Source organism: Festucalex cinctus, chromosome 1 (genome assembly GCF_051991245.1).
Source record: "Festucalex cinctus isolate MCC-2025b chromosome 1, RoL_Fcin_1.0, whole genome shotgun sequence".
Classification (NCBI taxonomy): domain Eukaryota; kingdom Metazoa; phylum Chordata; class Actinopteri; order Syngnathiformes; family Syngnathidae; genus Festucalex; species Festucalex cinctus.
The window spans coordinates 11,805,943-11,824,976 of NC_135411.1; the positions used below are offsets into that span (position 1 = coordinate 11,805,943).

Consider the following 19,034-nt stretch of genomic DNA (forward strand, 5'->3'; position numbering starts at 1 on the left):
GGTAACGGAAAACAGGTGCCATTAAAGGTTATTTTAATTAACTAAAACTATGAAATTTTTTTAACTAAAATTCAAAAAACAATATTGTTACCGAAATAAAATAAAAACAAAAATGCTTTTAAAAAACAGAAAACTAACTGAAACTACATTTTATTTTCACAAACTAAAACTAACTAAAATTATATATAATTAGTCTGATGATGATTTTAAATGTGATTTTTAGTAGATTTATTCTGATATAAACCGCAATAATGACGTTTGAAAGTACGTCACACAGAAGTGACGTCATCTAGCAGCAGCCAATAGAAAAGCACCTTCAGATGACGTCGCTTCCATGGTGTTTTTTTAAATATTGCCCACAAGTAATACACATTTAAAAAAAACTAATACTAATACTGAAGCTAACAAACTAAACTAAAACTAAACATTTTTTAATGAATTAAACTAATAAAAACTAACAGAACCACTCTGAAAACTAAAAAAAAATAACTAAAATGAAAAATTCCAAAACTATAATAACCCTACTGCCATATTACAAATAAATTGGTTTATATACTGTAGCATTTTTCTAAATATGCAAAAGCACAAATAAATTAATTGTACATTTTTTAGGACTAAACACAATTTCTCTTCATAACATTATGTGGCCCTTGCGTCCTTCCGATTTTCTGTATGTGGCCCTCAAATGAAAAAGTTTGGACACCCCTGCTTTAGACCAAACTGTTTTTAGAGTATGATACACGAATAGTTTTCACGCATACAAAATAGTCTTGTTTTTAAAATTGTTTTGAGTGTCATCAAAACCTGACGGGCTTCTTTATGTGCCATCAAGGTGTGCCTAATGAAGCTGGCAGGTGTAAGTGCTAAGTTGATGGCTTCCTGCGCGTTTCACCCCCCCCCCGCCATAACTCACTGCTTTAGCCGACTCGTTTATTAAGAGCATAAGTGGCGAGGTTACAGCCCATTTGTTCATTTCCCCCAGTTCGCACTAAGGTGTTGATGATGGCGTACGTATTTATATTTTATGCGTTTGGGATGCTTCATAAATCCCGACACTCCGTGTTGAGGAGGAAAAAAATGCAAACCGATATTATGCGGGATGGGATTTGCCGACATGTTTTCCATTATTTCCGCAGCCGCGTTCATTAAGGACGTCGTGAGAGGCGGTGACGGGTAATTTCAAACTCAAACGCGGCGATATGCGCTTGGGCGGCGCAGACAAAGGGACTAAATGAGGAGAAGGCTTCCGAGCATTTCCAAACTTGATGGACACAAATTATGTGGCGCTCCCAACTGCCTTTTGTGTTCCTTAATTGGAATGATAATGGAGCTTTTCCTTTTTACTGTTTTCTTGAAGTGGGGACTCGAGTTATTCTGAATGGATATTAGCAAAAGCACTTGCCTTAATGCCTCCCCGTAGAGCCTACACAAAGAAAAGCACTGCCGCTTCCTGGATGCTGAGACTCGTACCTGACAATCGGAGCGTTGATGCAGCCATTGCTGGGCTAATTTTGGACTTGTCGGGAACAAAAACCTCTTTGACGTTAAGTCAAAAAGTTTGTAGCTGGTGAACTTTTAAATGCTGTGTGAAGGTCTGGAATTTACCAGCAAGAATATTCAGCAGCCTTAAAAAAAAAAAAAACTTTGGTAAAACTGGGGCTGTGCAAGAATCAGTGGTGGCTCGAATTGAGATACAAATTGCCCGACACCCAGAAGTGTTTGCTGGCATACGGCAAGAAGACTATTTTGTATGCGTGAAAACTATATTCGTGTATCATACTCTAAAAACAGTTTGGTCTAAAGCAGGGGTGTCCAAACTTTTTCATTTGAGGGCCACATACAGAAAATCAGAAGGACGCAAGGGCCACATAATGTTATGAAGAGAAATTGTGTTTCGTCCTAAAAATTGTACAAATTATTTATTTGTGCTTTTGCATACGTATTTAGAAAAAATGCTACATTATATAAACCAATTTATTTGTAATATGGCAGTCAAGTTATTATAGTTTTGGAATTTTTCATTTTTGTTAGTTTTTATTAGTTTAATTCTTTAAAAAAATGTTTAGTTTTAGTTTAGTTTGTTAGCTTCAGTATTAGTATTAGTTTTTTTTTTTTTTTTTTTATGTATTACTTGTGCGCAATAATTAAAAATCAAATAAATCAATTTATTTGTAATATGGCAGTAGGGTTATTATAGTTTTAGAATTTTCATTTTAGTTGTTTTGAGTTTTGTTTTTTTAAATTGTGTTCGTTTTAATTAGTTTTCAAGGTGGGTCTGTTATTTTTTTTTATTAGTTTTAGTTCTTTAATAAATGCTTAGTTTTAGTTTGTTTGTTTTTCTTTATGTGTATTACTTGTGCGCAATATTTCAAAAAAAAAACACCATGGGCGCAACGTCATTATTTCGGTTTATATCTAAATACATCTACTAAAAATCACATTTAAAATCATCCCCAAAGGCTCATGCTTTAAATTAATTACCAGAGACTAAAACGAAGGACGTTTGCTATAATTATAGTTAGTTTTATTTTAGTTAGTTTTGTAAACATAAAATGTAGTTTCTGTTAGTTTTCTTTTTTTTTTTTAAAAGCATCTTCGTTTTTATTTTATTTCGTTAACGAAACTGTTTTGAATTTTAGTTTTTCCGTTAGTTTTAGTTAACTAAAACAATCTTTAATAGCACCTGTGTTTTTCGACACCCTCCCTTCTTACTTTGACCATCTCCAAACATTTTTGTTTTTATTTGATTTGAACTGAGTCAACTGCCATTTTTAGCATATGTCGCGGGCCACCAAAAAAATGGACGGCGGGCCGCAAATGGCCCCCGGGCCCTAGTTTGGACACCCCTGCACTAGATGTAATGTGAAAATCATAAATAGTCAGCTCCATTGTATTAAATCAAAATTAACATCTGGGTTATCCGATTTTCAGGGGTTATTGGGAGTGAATGAATGAACAAAAAAGCCTGTTGTTTCCGGGTAGTAGCAGTAAGTGGCGTGTTCGGAGAGCCCGGAGGCGGTTATGTTCCATAAAGTGGATCACACACATACACACACTTCCCTTTTACGTGTCGTATGAAATTTTAAAGAAGATAAACAGCCGAGACGCGTCGCTCTTTAAGCCATTAAGCCAACCTGCTGTGTGTGGTGTATTTTTCTCTCTCTTTTTTTATGGACGTTGTTTCTGCATCCGCTCGACTAAACAAAGCCCCCCCGCCGCCGCTCAATCCTCGCTCTCGTCCAATGAGAGGAGACCCCCGCTAACCCAGTCAAAATAACGTAGCGCGGTGAGCAAACAGCGATCGGAGAGGGAATCAATCTGTGGGAAAGGCGGCGAGATTACTTCCCAAACCGTGGGCTTGCTTAAGATCAATGCGTGCGCGTGCGCGCGTATTTGCCTTGTGGAGGCGTGCACAAGGGTGGCGATCCGGCCATGAGTCAACATTGACTCGCCACCGCAGTCAAGAAGAGAGAGATTGTGCTTTCAATGGAGTTCAAAGGGCAAAAGACGACTTTATATAGTGTACAGTATATTGTTTCTATTGTCATACCCTTGTTCGAGTGTCTGATTGTTTATACGAATTGAATTGTAGTTGTGTTAGTATCGTTTTGTTTTTATGCATCACGTGAGAGTGGTTCGTGCAGGGGTGTCCAAACTACGGCCCGGGGGCCATTTGCGGCCCGCCATACATTTTTTGGCGGCCCGCGGCAAATACTAAAAATAATTTTTCAATGCTGTTAAAAGGAGGGTGGATTAAACATTTCTAGCGACGCAAAGACACAAATTTGCAGCTAATAATTCCGTTCCGGAAATAAAAATAGTTTCATCCACTTGTTTCTTAGTGTCAACGTCCAATTTGTGAAAACGTCACATTAATTAATGGGTAATTATTAATGAAAAATAAGTGAAAACATCACATTAATGGTTGTTAAGTGTGGTCAGTTGACGACCGATTGTTCTTGTGGTTCAGAATGTCAAGTTGGGATCAGCTGCTGCTCAATGGAGAGGGATATCTATTATAGTGGCACACAGGGGTCACTATTTGCCTTGTGACTGTTAGCAGTTTTCAATAAGTAACTGTACATTATATCACCAATTTATAATTGCTTCATTGATCTTTACCATGTTTAACTCATTCACTGCCGTTGACGGAAAAAGACGTCAAATAATGCATTTTTTGCTGGTCTGGGAATGAATGTGTCAATAAATAACTAAAAAGAAAAAAAATCAAAGTGGCCCTTGCAGCTTTCTATTTTTCTGTATGTGGCCCTCAGAGGAAAAAGTTTGGACACCCCTGGGTTAGTGTATTTTTGTACTAGACAGGAATCTTATTGTTTTAAACTGTTACTATTGAGTTGTTGATTTTTACACTTTACACTTATACCTTTACACTATTTTTACAGTTGTACAAAGTGTGTCATTTCCACAATTCCACGACCACCTCAGTGGTCTTGTGGTAGAGTGTCCACCCTGAGACTGGGAGGTCGTGGGTTCAATCCCCCCGGCATGAAACATGTGCATGAAACAGTCCACCAATCAGGAGTGGGTGTTCACTAGGGGTGTGCTCAAAAAATCGATACGGCAATATATCGTTGCGGGCCTCATTACAATACACGTATCGATACGCAGGCATCAGAATCGATATTGCTCGTTAACTTTAAATAGGCAGTTAACGTTTGCCTTTGCAGCTTACATTGCACTAAAAAAAAAATAAAAACCAGCAGCGTCTTTGAAGTTAATTGCCTTCAATTAATGCAAAAATAGCTCACCAGTGATTGGACACTGTGTCTTGCTAAGAAAAATGAAAGCAGATGAAGAATATCAACATTTATTTACTTATAAACATAACATGACACGTCTCTTAATGGACCAATTTTCCTAAATTGTGTTTAAAAACGAAATAGATTAGTTATGTGGAAATTTTTTTTTGTTTTTATTTCCCCAAATATTCCAAATAAGCACATTTTAGAGCTGTAATTTTAATACTTTGATATTTTTGCTAATATTGGCTCATGCCTATTATTAAAGTTTCCCGGTGTGTCTGTGAAAGCTGCTCCTTGCTTTGTAGTGCGTACACATTTAGACCAGGCATGCCGCTAGGTGGTAAAGAGCTGCTAACAAAAAAATTTTTGTCATCCAGCATAATGGACATATCCTTTAGGTATACATATGACTATTATTATAAAATGCAAGTCAATTATTGTAAAATATCGGGATATGTATCGCCTTGAAGATCATGTTTTGGGATACATATGTATCGCGATACGTATCGTATCGTGACCCCTGTATCGTGATATGTATCGTATCGTGAGGTTGGAGGCAATACCCAGCCCTAGCGTTCACGCAGCAAAATTTGCATATGCCACTGATAGTATCTTGCCCATATAATTTGCTAAAATAGAAATACATGTGTTCCAAACTAATTTGCCAAAAAGAAATGAATAATTGAAGTTTGAAGTTTATTGAACATATGCATATATACACGTATAATTATATAAACACATAAAGTTAAAAGTAAAAAAATAAAATAAAAGAAACATCCAATAAATATCTATGTATATGTTCAAGGGAGTAGGAAGAAGTTGAAAACTTATCCAGTCCTACCCCTTATTCTTCATATCCTATCACTTATTTATAATAAATTACATTTTTAATAAAAGAAAATATAATGCTACTCGTATAAAAAAATAAAATAAATAGAAAAATAAAAATACACAATAGTAACACACATATATACAAATTTCATTACACTCATATTAATACATCAAAGAAAAATAAGTAAATGAATAAATCATTTCTACAATCTTCTTAACTCATATCTGATTTAAATAATAATATTGAACTTTACTTTTAAACATTCTTTTAAATTCAACAAGTGAATTACATATTTACATATAATAATAATAATAATAAATAATATTATTATTATTATTATTATTATTATTATTATTATTATTATTATTATTATAATGTTTTGGGTGCGTGCGTACCTCATACTGCGTGATGACCCCGTACGTCTGCGCCGGTTCCCGCCACGTGACCACAATCTTCTCCTCGTAGGCGCTGCCCTGGATGGATTCCAGCGGGACGGCGCCGGGCACTGCGGGACACCCACACGCGGCACAGATTAGCGACACCGATGAATAAAAGTGGCGCGCGTCGCCTCCACTGTGATTTATCCCGCTGCCGACAATCATCCAAAGAGCTTTTCAAGGGCGTCCATTACACAAATGGCCGCCGGCCAAAGTCAAAGATATTTTAATGGGAATATTTCAAGTCGTTGACAATAACGACACGCATGCTGCATGTCGTACGGCGGAGATGAGTGGCAGGCGGGCGCACATAAATAAGGAGGCGTGCGCCGTCTCTGACGGGATGTTGACCGGGGGCGCGTGACATTGGTGTAGCTTTTTAGTTAGCAACAAATTTGGATGCAACATGTCTATAAATAGGCTTTATTTGGATTTTTTTGAGAATGGGTGCACTTTTTCTGTATGAATATTGAGAGGGGTGTGAGGCTCAAAAAGTTGATATGGGTCATCTGACTGGACTCCGTAAAAAAAAAAAAAGAAAAAAAAAAAAGGTAATAAAATGTTGGTGAAATGTGATGCCCTGAATTAGCTTTGACTTGCTTCAAAAGATCACACCGAATGTCCAGTCAAGTTGCGTTTGCTAGCCTCGTCTCATTGGCTGCGGTCGTCGTCTATGTCCAGTCAGAAATGTCGGTGAATGTTTCATTTTTAACTCATTCACTGGCAGCCATTTTCACAGAAGCAGTCCCGTTCGCTCCCAGATGTTTTCCTGGATTTTGACTGATTTTGCAAGGACCACAGAATATTGTATTCTATTGCTATAAAAGCATGGAACCTATCAAAAGAAAGATTAAAGTCTCTTCTTTCATCAGGAAAAAAAAGTATGTTTCTATCTGTTTCCGTTTTGCAGAAATTAGCATTAGAAGAAAGCTAAATTTCTTCAGTTTTCACAAATCTATTTAAAATTGTAAGTAATTGAGCTTTTTTTCTAGATGGCCCTGGTTGAACTCCTTTGCTCTGCTGCCACCTGCTGGGCGTTTGTGTAATAACTACCATTTCTGCAACCGTTCTTTGCAGTTGAGAGGCTGCATCAAAGCCTTCTGTATGCTCTAGCTAGCATTAAAAAAAAACCAAAAAAACATTGAAATACGTCGTTGGGACACTTACATTAAAAAAACGTATTTATACGTTATTGGGAGTAAATGAGTTAAGTGGGCAGCAACTTTCTGTTGTTTCATCTTCTGTGTTATGTTACTACTCTATGAGTTTTTTAAATACTGAAAATGTTTTAGCACTTTAACAATTGTTCCCCATTATGCCACAGTGTATTGACATGTGCATGTTTATAATTTAAGTATGTAAAACATTTTTTATTCGTAAATTTTATGATTAATAATGTCTGCAGGGAATTATTTCTATATGTCGTGCCATTATGGGAAAAAAATGACTTACACATTTGTTTAAAGTACTTTTAAGCTAAATGCTAAAAACGTCGCAATTCATTGACTTGCACAATTGAAAACAAATTATACTATTTTTGTAGCATCTGGCCTACATTATACCAATACGTTCATAAATTAAATACATAAACATTGTTAACATGTAATTTTATGAAAATATTATTATAGCTGCAGTGTACAATAGGGATGTAACGATATCCAAACATCACGATACGATATGAAGGTTACACCATGATAATTATCACGATATTGCCAATTTGTCAATACAATAATTATCACAATATAGTGGGGAGGTTGGCGATATTAAAAAAAAAAAAAGAAAAATGAAAAAAAGTCTTATACTAAAAAAAACACAATATTGTGCTTTTGTACATAACAGTAATGCATATAAACAACATCCAATCTCTAATAACACTTAATATTGACTCACATATTGACTCATTCACAAGCATGTTATGTTCCCCTTCATCTGATCATTAACGCAGATTTTAAACAGAGAAGGGCCAAAACATGCCTTGTAAAAATTTAACTGCGCAAAAAACTAGCCACCGGAGGGTGCTAGAACTGCACAAATGGAAATCAATCTATACTTTTTATTTTTTTAACAGATGTGCTGCTTTTAATATTGAGAAATGACGACGACAGTATTGTGGCGGTTTTAATATCGCAATATCACAGTATTTCCGTTATCGTCAGGCAATATCCCTAGTGTATGATTTCCTTTCGGCATGTTTTCCCATAATACCCCATGGCATTATGAGAAAAAAATGCTTCTTAGTATTTAGCCTACAAGTACGTTTAAACGTATTTGGGGCGGCACGGCTCAGTGGTAGAGTGTTCATCTCCCAACCGTGAGGCTGTGGGTTCGATCCATGTCGAAGTGTCCTTGAGCAAGACACTGAACCCCGCTTTGCTCCCAGTGGAGCCGGCAGCGCCCTGCGTGACAGCAGCCGCCAACCCGTGTATGAATGCGTGTGTGAATGGGTGAATGTGAGGCATTTTAAAGCTCTTTGGCCACCATATGGTGTAGATCAGTGGTGTCCAAACTACGGCCCGGGGGCCATTTGCGGCCCGCCGTCCATTTTTTAGTGGCCCACGACATATGCTAAAAATGGCATTTGGCTCAGTTCAAATACAATGAAAACAAAAACGTTTGGAGATGGTCAAAGTAAGAAGGGAGGGTGTCGAAAAACAGGTGCCATTAAAGGTTATTTTTAGTTAACTAAAACAGACGAAGAAATTAAAATTCAAAAAACAATTTTGTTAATGAAATAATATAAAAACGAAGATTCTTTTTAAAAATAGAAAACTAACTGAAACTACATTTTATGTTTACAAAACTAACTAAAATAAAACTAACTATAATTATTGCAAAAATGTCCTTCGTTTTAGTCTTTGCTAATTAATTTAATGCATGAGGCTTTGGGGATGATTTTAAATGTGATTTTTAGTAGATTTATTTTGATATAAACCGGAATAATGACGCCGCGCCCATTGTGTTTTTTAAATATTGCGCACAAGTATTACACATAAAAAAATAAAAAAATAAAAAAAAATAAAAAAAACGAAAACTAACACTGAAACTAACGAACCTAAAAGTGAGCATTTATTAAAGAACTAAAACTAATTAAAAAGAACCACCCCGAAAACTAATTAAAACTAACTAAATTTAAAAAAAAACAAAAAAAACAAAACAAAATAAAAACTAAAATGAAAAATTCCAAAACTATAATAATAACCCTCCTGCCATATTACAAATAAATTGGTTTATATACTGTAGCATTTTTCTAAATATGCAAAAGCGCAAATAAATTATTTGTACAATTTTTAGCACTAAACACAATTTCTCTTCATAACATTAAGTGGCCCTTGCGTCCTGATTTTCTGGATGTGGCCCTCAAATGAAAAAGTTTCGACAAGTTTGCAGATAAAGCGCTACAAAAAAAATCAGTCTGGTCCATATTTGCAAGTAACAGGAACAGGTTCCTGGTCTCTGGATCTCACCGTCCTCGTCCGTCTGCACCTCCAGCTCGGCGCTCTCCTTGACGCCTTCGGGGTTTCGCAGCACCAGCTTGACGCTGAGGTTGGTGTAGGGCGTCAGGTTGTGGATGGTGTGCTGCGGGTCGCGGCCCTGCGCCTCGTAGCACACCTCCTCCCGCGTCTCGTCCTTGCCGCCCACCCGCGAGCGGTACTGCGCCGTCAGGTTGTAGCTGTGGCAGCGCGTCACGTTGTAGCCCAGCGGCTCCCAGCGCACCGTCACCTGCTTGGCTTGGACGTCCAGCACCTCCAGACGGCGGGGCCCGTGCATGGGCTCTGCGGGGACGAGAGGGATGAGGAGAGCGTGAGGCCACATGCGGACAATCAATTAGGCCTCATGAAACGCCAGGTGGTGCGCATTAGTCTGGGCGAAACGAGGGGAATGGATGCCACGTATGCGGCGGCACGGCCTCCGCCGCCGTTCTTTTCTCTTTCCTCAACATTTGACACCCGGTCAGATTTCATCTGTTTGAAGTTGATGCGCTTCCTGTTTCAAAGGCGCAGCGTGACGGGAGGCAAAGGCGCGAAGGCACAGCCCGTCGCAGCGCCGCGCGCATGCCGACGCGCGGGCTGCAGCGCTGCCGGTGCAAAGTCTCTGCAGGGGGCGTGTCGTCCCTTCACAGAACGCCGTCTTTTCAAATGGCACCTGGCTATTAATGGCACCTCGCATGAATGGACGAGGTCACTCAGACTGGTGAGACTTCATCACAAGAGGTGTTCAATCTCGAGCTGTCATAATTCATTGTGGGAATGCTGAAGCATTCCCACATATGTTATTGTGATTTTTATTCTCCACACTTTTTTGCCGTGTAACAACTCCCACACAATACTAAAAAATTCATGCCTCCCGGGGTACTTATCCTCTGATTCCACATAACTTACAGTAGTCGCACAATTTAACGTTAAATATCCCCATTCATTTTCAATGGGACAGACAGTGAAATTTTTTCCAAGTATCACTTTCCACGCCCACTTCCATACATATAACTTATCATCATCACCAGGTGTCTGATACTGCTCGGTGGCACAGTTGGTAAAGTGCATTGTCCAGTAACCAGGAGGTCATAATTTCATAATTTATCTCTCAATTTATTTCATAAGCATTCCACGTGGATTCAAATCTTAGCATTGACATAGTAAGCATTCAGCTTTCAGCATTCCCACACAATTTCTCCAGAAATTGCACTTTGTCTAGTTGATTATCCAATTTTAATAATCAAGTAATCGTTTAGAGGCATTGTGTTACTTAAAATTGTCCAAATCCTCCAATTTTAGTTTCTCAACAGTAATTATTTTCTGATTTCATCAAAGTAGTCTGGTTATCTTTTGTTTTTAGCCCAAATAAGATATTTGCAAACATTTCCCTTTACTTTGGAAAACATCCATCCATCCATCCATCCATCCATCCATTCATTTTCTTGACCGCTTATTCCTCACAAGGGTCGCGGGGGGTGCTGGAGCCTATCTCAGCTGGCTTTGGGCAGTAGGCGGGGTACACCCTGAGCTGGTTGCCAGCCAATCGCAGGGCACACAGAGACGAACAACCATCCACACACACAAGCACACCGAGGGACAATTCATGTTTGCTTCGGGCTTCCTGATTTCGTCACAGCTTCGTGTCCCGCCCAAAACAACACCTGATTGGTCCGACCTAAAAAAGGTCGGTTGCAAACGGATCAGTGGGAGCAGTACAAGATGGATTGTTGTGATGTTTGTGAACAAATACTGGAAGAATTCAGCTTGCTGACAAGGTTAATTATTCAATCAATTGAAGGAATAATTGATAGAATAAGCTATTTTAAAAATATTTGATAGTGACAGCCCTAGCTCCATCATCTTTCCATTAAAAGACGATTCGATAGTTACATGGTGTGCGATATGATTCAACGACAGTTCATATTAATTGAAATGACTCAATTGGGTTTGATTCAGTGAAATTACGAATCAATTCAATAAGGTATGGCTCAGTTTGATGGGAATGATGCAATGAGTTTCATATGAGAGCGAATATGCTCTCTTCAAAATTGCATAATGGGAGTACCACAAGGCTCCATACTGGGGCCTTTACTTTTTAGTTTCTACATTAATGACCTCCCCTCAGAGTGTGATGTAAAGTTTTTATGTATGCTGATGATAAACTCAGAATGTTTTCTACAGGATTCTGTCCTGTGATATTTTGCCCCTCCCCCATACGACACCACCTTCCTTGCCATTAATTCCTGCTGATAAAAATTTTGGTCTACCCGGGTGGGTCACGACCACCCCAAAGCCATCCTATCACCTCAAACCATTCTTGCTTTCGCCGCTGCCTTTCCCCCATTCCTAATCCCTCTTTTGCCGCCGTCCCGCCTCTCCGACAAGGATGTGAAGGCGGGCGGCCTCGAGGTAATGGGATCAATTTCCATTCCAGGTTAAATTTGCAGCCCATTTCTCTGGAACTTAACACTTTAGCAGCTATTAGGGAGGAGACAGGGGCTGCATTTCGGCTTCCATCCGCCCCCCGGGGATACACAGCCCTGGCGGCGGATCGGGCGGGCGGCCATGTTTAACATTCATAGGGTGCACCGAGGTGGTTGATTGTACGAGGGGAATCTACACCGAAACACTTTGGGATGCCTCGGAAAGAAAAGTTACAAGACTCGGGGAAAATGGAGGGTAACATTCGGGAAACGAGGTCATAACGTTAGCTCGGGAGGCGCTAAAGCTAGAAGAAAGCGAGGCCTCCTGACGGCTGAGAGACAGACGGAACAGCTGCGACGCGGCGGATGCGTTCCCTCCCGAAAGAGAAGATGAAACGGCGTCACAAACCGCCACCCTGCGGGCGAGGCAGCGTCGCAATGACGGCGCCACACATCGAGCCCGAGCGCTACAAACGTGCCAGTCTGCAAAGTGGAAAGCATCTGTCTGGAGGGGGAAAATGTCTGAACCAATGAGTTTATGCATCAGCTTTAAAAAAAAAAAAAAAGAGCTTGAAAGCACAAGAAAAAGGTAATACAGTGAACCAAAGTCATTTATGCTTTGTTTTTTTCCCCTATGGAACCTAAACCTAAATTAAAATTTGCAAGATGACACAGAAAGATCGAGATTAGTGACAAAGATCCAAATATTTGCAAAACATTTTACTGTGAATAGATAAGAAAAAAATAAGATTGCTTGAAATTATTAATTTACTTTTAATTTGCCGATCGACTGCATGTATCTCGTAAAACATGTAAATTGAGTCACTCGCATCAAGGTACACCGAATGCATTTTTCATCTAGTATTTTTGTATTGTTCATAATCATTTAAAAAAGTATTCCGAATAATTCTGTATTTCTTTCATCAAATATACTTTTCTTCATTTTATATTGTTGTATTTATTTATTTATTTTTTTAATTTTATTACTAATACTTTACTATTATTTATATATATGATGTCAAAGTGCTCAAAATTTCAGCATCTCACTAGTAAATATCCGATTTGTGTAACTCTGCGTGAAGGTAGACTGATTATCGTTGTGTTGAATAAAAATAAAACATTTACTTTCACTAATTTTGCCTATTTTCTGACATGTCACCGACCAAACCAGTAACTGAATCATAGGAATTTTGGCATCATTTTTGACGCTGGGCCATTTAGAATTAATGTCTCAAATTTTAATAGAGGCATGGAAGTTAAACATGTTTATGTTTAATTAATCCGATCCATCGATTAAAGCGACCAAATTAGGGATGTTCAAAACCACTTATTTTTCAGACTGATATCTACATGAATATTCACTCTGAGTTCTCACCGATATCGACGACCAAAATCTCTACTTTTGATATGTAAAATTTCATTTAACACTGAGAAAAAATTGTGAGCAAAGACCTTTGTTTATGACGCAGATGATGATTTAGGCATGTGTCAGACTGCCACAGTATAGCGCCAACTAGTGCCACGGAGGACTTCCAGCAAATGCTTGATAATGCGAAGCCTTGAAAAAAAATGCACAGACTGAGCACTGATTGAAGCAGGATTACTTCTGTCGATCGCGGTGAGTGAGTACACACGGTCCTTCTCAATCCGTGTATTTTTTGTGAGGCATTATCAAGCATTCGCTTAAAGTTCTGAAGCACACACCAAAAGGTGGCCACTTCCATCAATCATCAATTCCAGTCAATGACGATGCCCACCGCTGCTAAAAATAATATCGGACCAAAACGATGGCTGGTATTTGTATTAGACCAGGGGTGTCCAAACTTTTTCATTTGAGGGCCACATACAGAAAATCAGAAGAACGCAAGGGCCACATAATGTTATGAAGATAAATTGTGTTTAGTCCTAAAAATTGCACAAATAATTTATTTGTGCTTTTGTATATTTAGAAAAATGTTACAGTATATAAACCAATTTATTTGTAATATGGCAGGAGGGTTATTATTATAGTTTTGGAATTTTTCATTTTAGTTTTTATTTTGTTTTGAGTTTTGTTTTTTTAAATTGAGTTAGTTTTAATTAGTTTTCAGGATGGTTCTGTTTGTTTTTTTTAATTAATTTTAATTCTTTAATAAATGCTTAGTTTTAGTTTTGTTAGTTTCAGTATTATTTTTTATTTTATTTTTATTTTATTTTTTTTAATGTGTAGTATTGTGTGCAATATTTAAAAAACACCATGGGCGACATCTTTATTCCGGTTTATATAAAAATAAATCTACTAAAAATCACATTTAGAATCATCCCCAAAGGCTCATGCATTAAATTAATTACCAAAGACTAAAACAAAGGACATGTTTGCTATAATTATAGTTAAGTTTTATTTTAGTTAGTTTTGTAAACATAAAATGTAGTTTCAGTTAGTTTTTTTTATTTTGTTATTTTTTTTAAAAAAGCATCTTCATTTTTATTTTATTTCGTTAACGAAATTGTTTTTGGAATTTTAGTTTTTTCGTTAGTTTTAGTAAACTAAAATAACCTTTAATAGTACCTGTGTTTTTCGACACCTTCCTTTCTTACTTTGACCATCTCCAAACATTTTTGTTTTGTATTTTATTTGAACTGAGTCAAATGCCATTTTTAGCATATGTTGCGGGCCACTAAAATATGGACGGCGGGCCGAAATTGGCCCCCGGGCCGTAGTTTGGACACCACTGTATTAGCCCATCCCTAGACAACATAATATGATTGTCACCGTCCCACAAGTTGTACCCAACTCGTCTAATAACTCTCTTGACATCCAAAAAGCAAACATTCGGCTCTTGCGATATTTTCAACATGTCTGCAGTTTGTTGACGCACGGGCCCATTTATCAGAGACGTTCCACCTAGATGCAAGTGTGACACCCCGCACAAATCACAGCGCCCGGGCTTGTCGGCTTGAGATTCACACTTTGCCGCTTTTGTCCTTTTATTATTTTTTCTCCCCTCAAAGCGTTAATTTGATTTGTGTGGCCGGCCACCCTGCAATTCTGCCGGCGTTAAGCGCGTCCCTTTTGGGCCGCCCGAGTGCAGCCTCCAGATAGTTCCGCAAATAAAAGGGCTTAAAACTTCCATTTTCTGCCTGGCTCACCCCGATGAGATGCTTGTGAATTGCGTCTTTTTCGTTTTCGTGTTTTATCTTTTTGCCTCTTTTCCACTGCACGAGCAGGTACTAGTTCTTAAAGTAAGTAGCCAAGGTTGACCTTATTACGATCAGATATTTGTATTGTTTTTGTCTAATATATTTGCATTTTTCCTTTCTATTTTCTGGTCCAATATTTTTGTTTGTTTTCATCTAATATTTTTGTATTTTTTCCTCTAATATTTTTTATTTTTCATACCGTAACATTTGTGTATTTCCCCCTTCTAGTTGTGTATTTTATAGCTAAATTTTTGTTTTTTTTGGTCTAACATTTTATATCAGCTAATATTTCTGTATTTGTTACAGTTTATTGTCATAATTGATGCTGTGTTCTAGATGTGGTTTGTCAAATATTTTTGAATAGTTTTTGTTTATTATTTGTTTTGCGTAAAGTGTCTTGAAAAATGCTAGTATATTGTAAAGTATATTGGTAATAGTTGTAGTAGTTGTCTAGTAGTTTTGTATTTTTGTCATGTTTGTGTATTTTATGTCTAGTATTTTTTTGTATTTTACCAAACGTGTGTATTTCTCTTTTTTTTTTTTTTAATTAATATTTGTGCATTTGTTTAGTATTTTTGCATTTGGTTGTAATTTTTTTGCAGTTTTCTATTTTTTTTTTATATTTATGTATATTGTTCAGTAGTTTCAATTTCAGTTTCAAGTTTTTTTTTTAAATGATATTTTACATGTTAATATTTTTGAATTGCAGCCTAATTTTCCTCCATTTTATTTTAATCTAATACTTACTTATTTGTCCTACCATTTGTATTTTACATTTTAATATTTTTTTCCAAGTCTATCTATCTTACATTGTTTATCTGTTTAGCCAGTGTTTAGTACTTAAATTTTTTGCCTTTTTGCTTAATATTTTGGTACTTTTGTCACAGTTTATTTCGTGTAATTTTTTTTAATACTTTGCAATAAGTTTATATTTTTTTTCATTTTATTTTCATTTAACTAATGCTACTTTTTTTTATTTCGCACAATAATTGTGCAAAATAAATAATCCTAATTGTGTGTATTTTTTAATTAATACACTCATTTACCGGTAATTGAAAACACTATTTATTTGGTGTATTTCAGAATCTTAATTATTTTTTTCAGAATTTTCCTGTTTAGGTAAACAAAAGCATTTTTATAGTTAGCATTTTCTTACCTTAACTATTGTTTCTACCAGAATGTGGCATTTTTTTCACGGGCCACATTGTAGTTATAGGTAGTGTTGTTCCGATACCGTTTTTTTGGCCCCCGATACCGATACCGATACCCAGCTTTGCAGTATCGGCGATACTATACCGATACTTGAGTTTTTTTTCCTCAACATGAAAAAGCTGTCCTGCCATTGGTTCAGAGCATTCAAGGGCCAATAGGATATCTTAGATCTGCATGCAGTGAACATGTCACATACCAGTGAATGTCGTGCACGAGCAAGACACAACATGCTGCATCCAGTCCTATATTAGCGTTGGAATTAATGGTATCGGCATGTTACTTGTGAGTAGTCACCGATACCGATACCACTGTTTTTATGCAGTATCGGCACCTCTGCCGATACCAGTATCGGTATCGGAACAACACTAGTTATAGGTAGTGGGCACTTTTGTCTCTCAGGTGGAACCGTCATTGACAAATGGCCAAATTTTCAGTGAGTGCCCATGTTTTTGGCGAGTGCTTTATAACGCAAAGCCTCTAAAAAAAATAGACAGACTCGCAGAAACAGGTTTTTGTCTGTCGATCTGGGTCAGTACAGACAGCCCTTCTCGGTCCGCGTATTTTTTTTTTAGGCTTCATGTCATAAAAGAATGAATAAATGAATAACTATTTTTGAAATCATAGTTTAGTAAAAAGCAAAAAAAAAAAAAAAAAAAGTTGTCAAATGTTGGCAAAAAAAAATAAAATCTTGCAATAATACGTTTCTAAGAGTGAGGAAAACTTACAAAATACAGTTTTGTATTTAGCAAGAATGACGTCAACACACGTGATTTGCCTTCATGGGCCATATAAAATTATGTGCTGGGCCGGATCTGGCCCCCGGGCCTTGAGTTTGACACCTGTGGTTGATATCCAAAGATGTGATTAGACCTCTTGTATTATTCTGCTGTACTTTTGGTATGATCCCCTACTAAATTCTTGCATGAGTACATACTGTAGCACACAACGCCATTGAAGCCACGTCGTCTTCTTTCGTATGATCTCACACAAGCTCTGAAGGCTTCACTGAAGTAAAAGTACGAGTGGAATACGTACCGGCAAGGCACGGATAGTATATCCTGTGAAAAAGATTACCACAAGAACGTCTTTGGGTGGAGAAATGAGCTCGGGTATACAAATGATATCAAGGCTGATAGAAGTGAATAATTTGAATATGACATTTACACCCCCCCCCCCCCCCCCCCTCCCTCCTCGTCATCATCATTATGGCGTGACATTTGAATCGTGTTGTCACAAATTAGCAGAACATTAGCGCCCTTTGTCAAACAATTCCCCAACCCCTTAAGCACAAAGGTTTCCCCACCTGTTTCAAGCTCGACAAGGCTTTTAAATTTGATGACACAGTTAAAATATCTTTTTTTTTTTTTTTTTTTAATACAAACGCACATATGGCAAACAAGATGATGCCTGTGATACATTTTTCTTCCTCAGATTTTTTTCGCTTGTCTACTGAAAGCACTGTCTGCGCACAGCATCTGGTTCTGCCTGGCTGTTGTACGGAAGAGCAATTAGCTTATCAGATCATCCTTGGGCGCCACAAGCACACACACTCTTTATCGGATCGGCATCGATTAAGTGCGGAGACGCTGCCGACTCCCAAACAAGGATGAGAACATTTTGCCGGTGATTAGACATCAGTGTGGAGTTGAGGCGACGGCTCCGAGGCTCGTCGCTATCTCCTTGTTCGAGTAACCCATAATGATATTATGTTTTCATTGCTATCTATATATCATGTCTTGTATTGATCATATCTGTCTACCTACCTACCTACCTACCTACCTACCAAATCTATCTACCTACCTACCTACCAAATCTATCTATCTACCTACCTACCAAATCTACCTACCTACCAAATCTACCTACCTACCAAATCTATCTACCTACCTACCTACCAAATCTATCTATCTACCTACCTACCAAATCTATCTATCTATCTATCTACCTACCTACCTACCTACCTACCTACCTACCTACCAAATCTATCTATCTACCTACCTACCTACATACCTACCTACCTACCTACCTACCTACCTACCTACCTACCTACCTACCTACCACCCAAATCTACCTACTTACCTACCTACCTACCTACCTACCAAATCTATCTACCTACCTACCTACATACCTACCTACCACCCAAATCTACCTACCTACCTACCTACCTACCTACCAAATCTATCTACCTACTACCCAAATCTACCTACCTACCACCAAAATCTACCTACCTACCTACCAAATCTATCTACATACCTACCTACATACCTACCTCTATCTATTTACCTACCTACCTACCTACCTCCCAAATCTATCTACCTACTACCCAAATCTACCGACCTACCACCAAAATCTACCTACCTACCTACCTACCTACCTACCTACCTACCAAATCTACCTACCTACTACCTACCTACATACATACGTACCTACCTACCTACCAAATCTATCTACCTACCTACCTACCTACCTACCAAATCTATCTATCTACCTACCTACCTACCTACCACCCAAATCTACCTACTTACCTACCTACCTACCTACCAAATCTATCTACCTACCTACCTACATACCTACATACCTACCTACCTACATACCTACCACCCAAATCTACCTACCACCCATACCTACCACCCAAATCTACCTACCTACCTACCTACCAAATCTATCTATCTACCTACCTACCTACATACCTACCTACCTACCTACCAAATCTATCT

General features: G+C 37.8%; 1 protein-coding gene across 6 annotated transcripts in view; it reads right to left on the reverse strand.

Moving 5' to 3' along the window:
• Positions 1-19,034, reverse strand: part of LOC144015910 (receptor-type tyrosine-protein phosphatase mu) — a 267,193-nt gene that overhangs the window by 111,087 nt on the left and 137,072 nt on the right. For all 6 annotated transcript variants that reach the window (XM_077516393.1, XM_077516421.1, XM_077516411.1 and 3 more), the window contains exons 8-9: positions 9,497-9,805; positions 5,991-6,100 (exon numbers count right to left, since the gene is read on the reverse strand). In XM_077516393.1, coding sequence (XP_077372519.1) covers positions 5,991-6,100; positions 9,497-9,805 — 419 coding nt within the window. The remainder of the gene's footprint in view (positions 1-5,990; positions 6,101-9,496; positions 9,806-19,034) is intronic.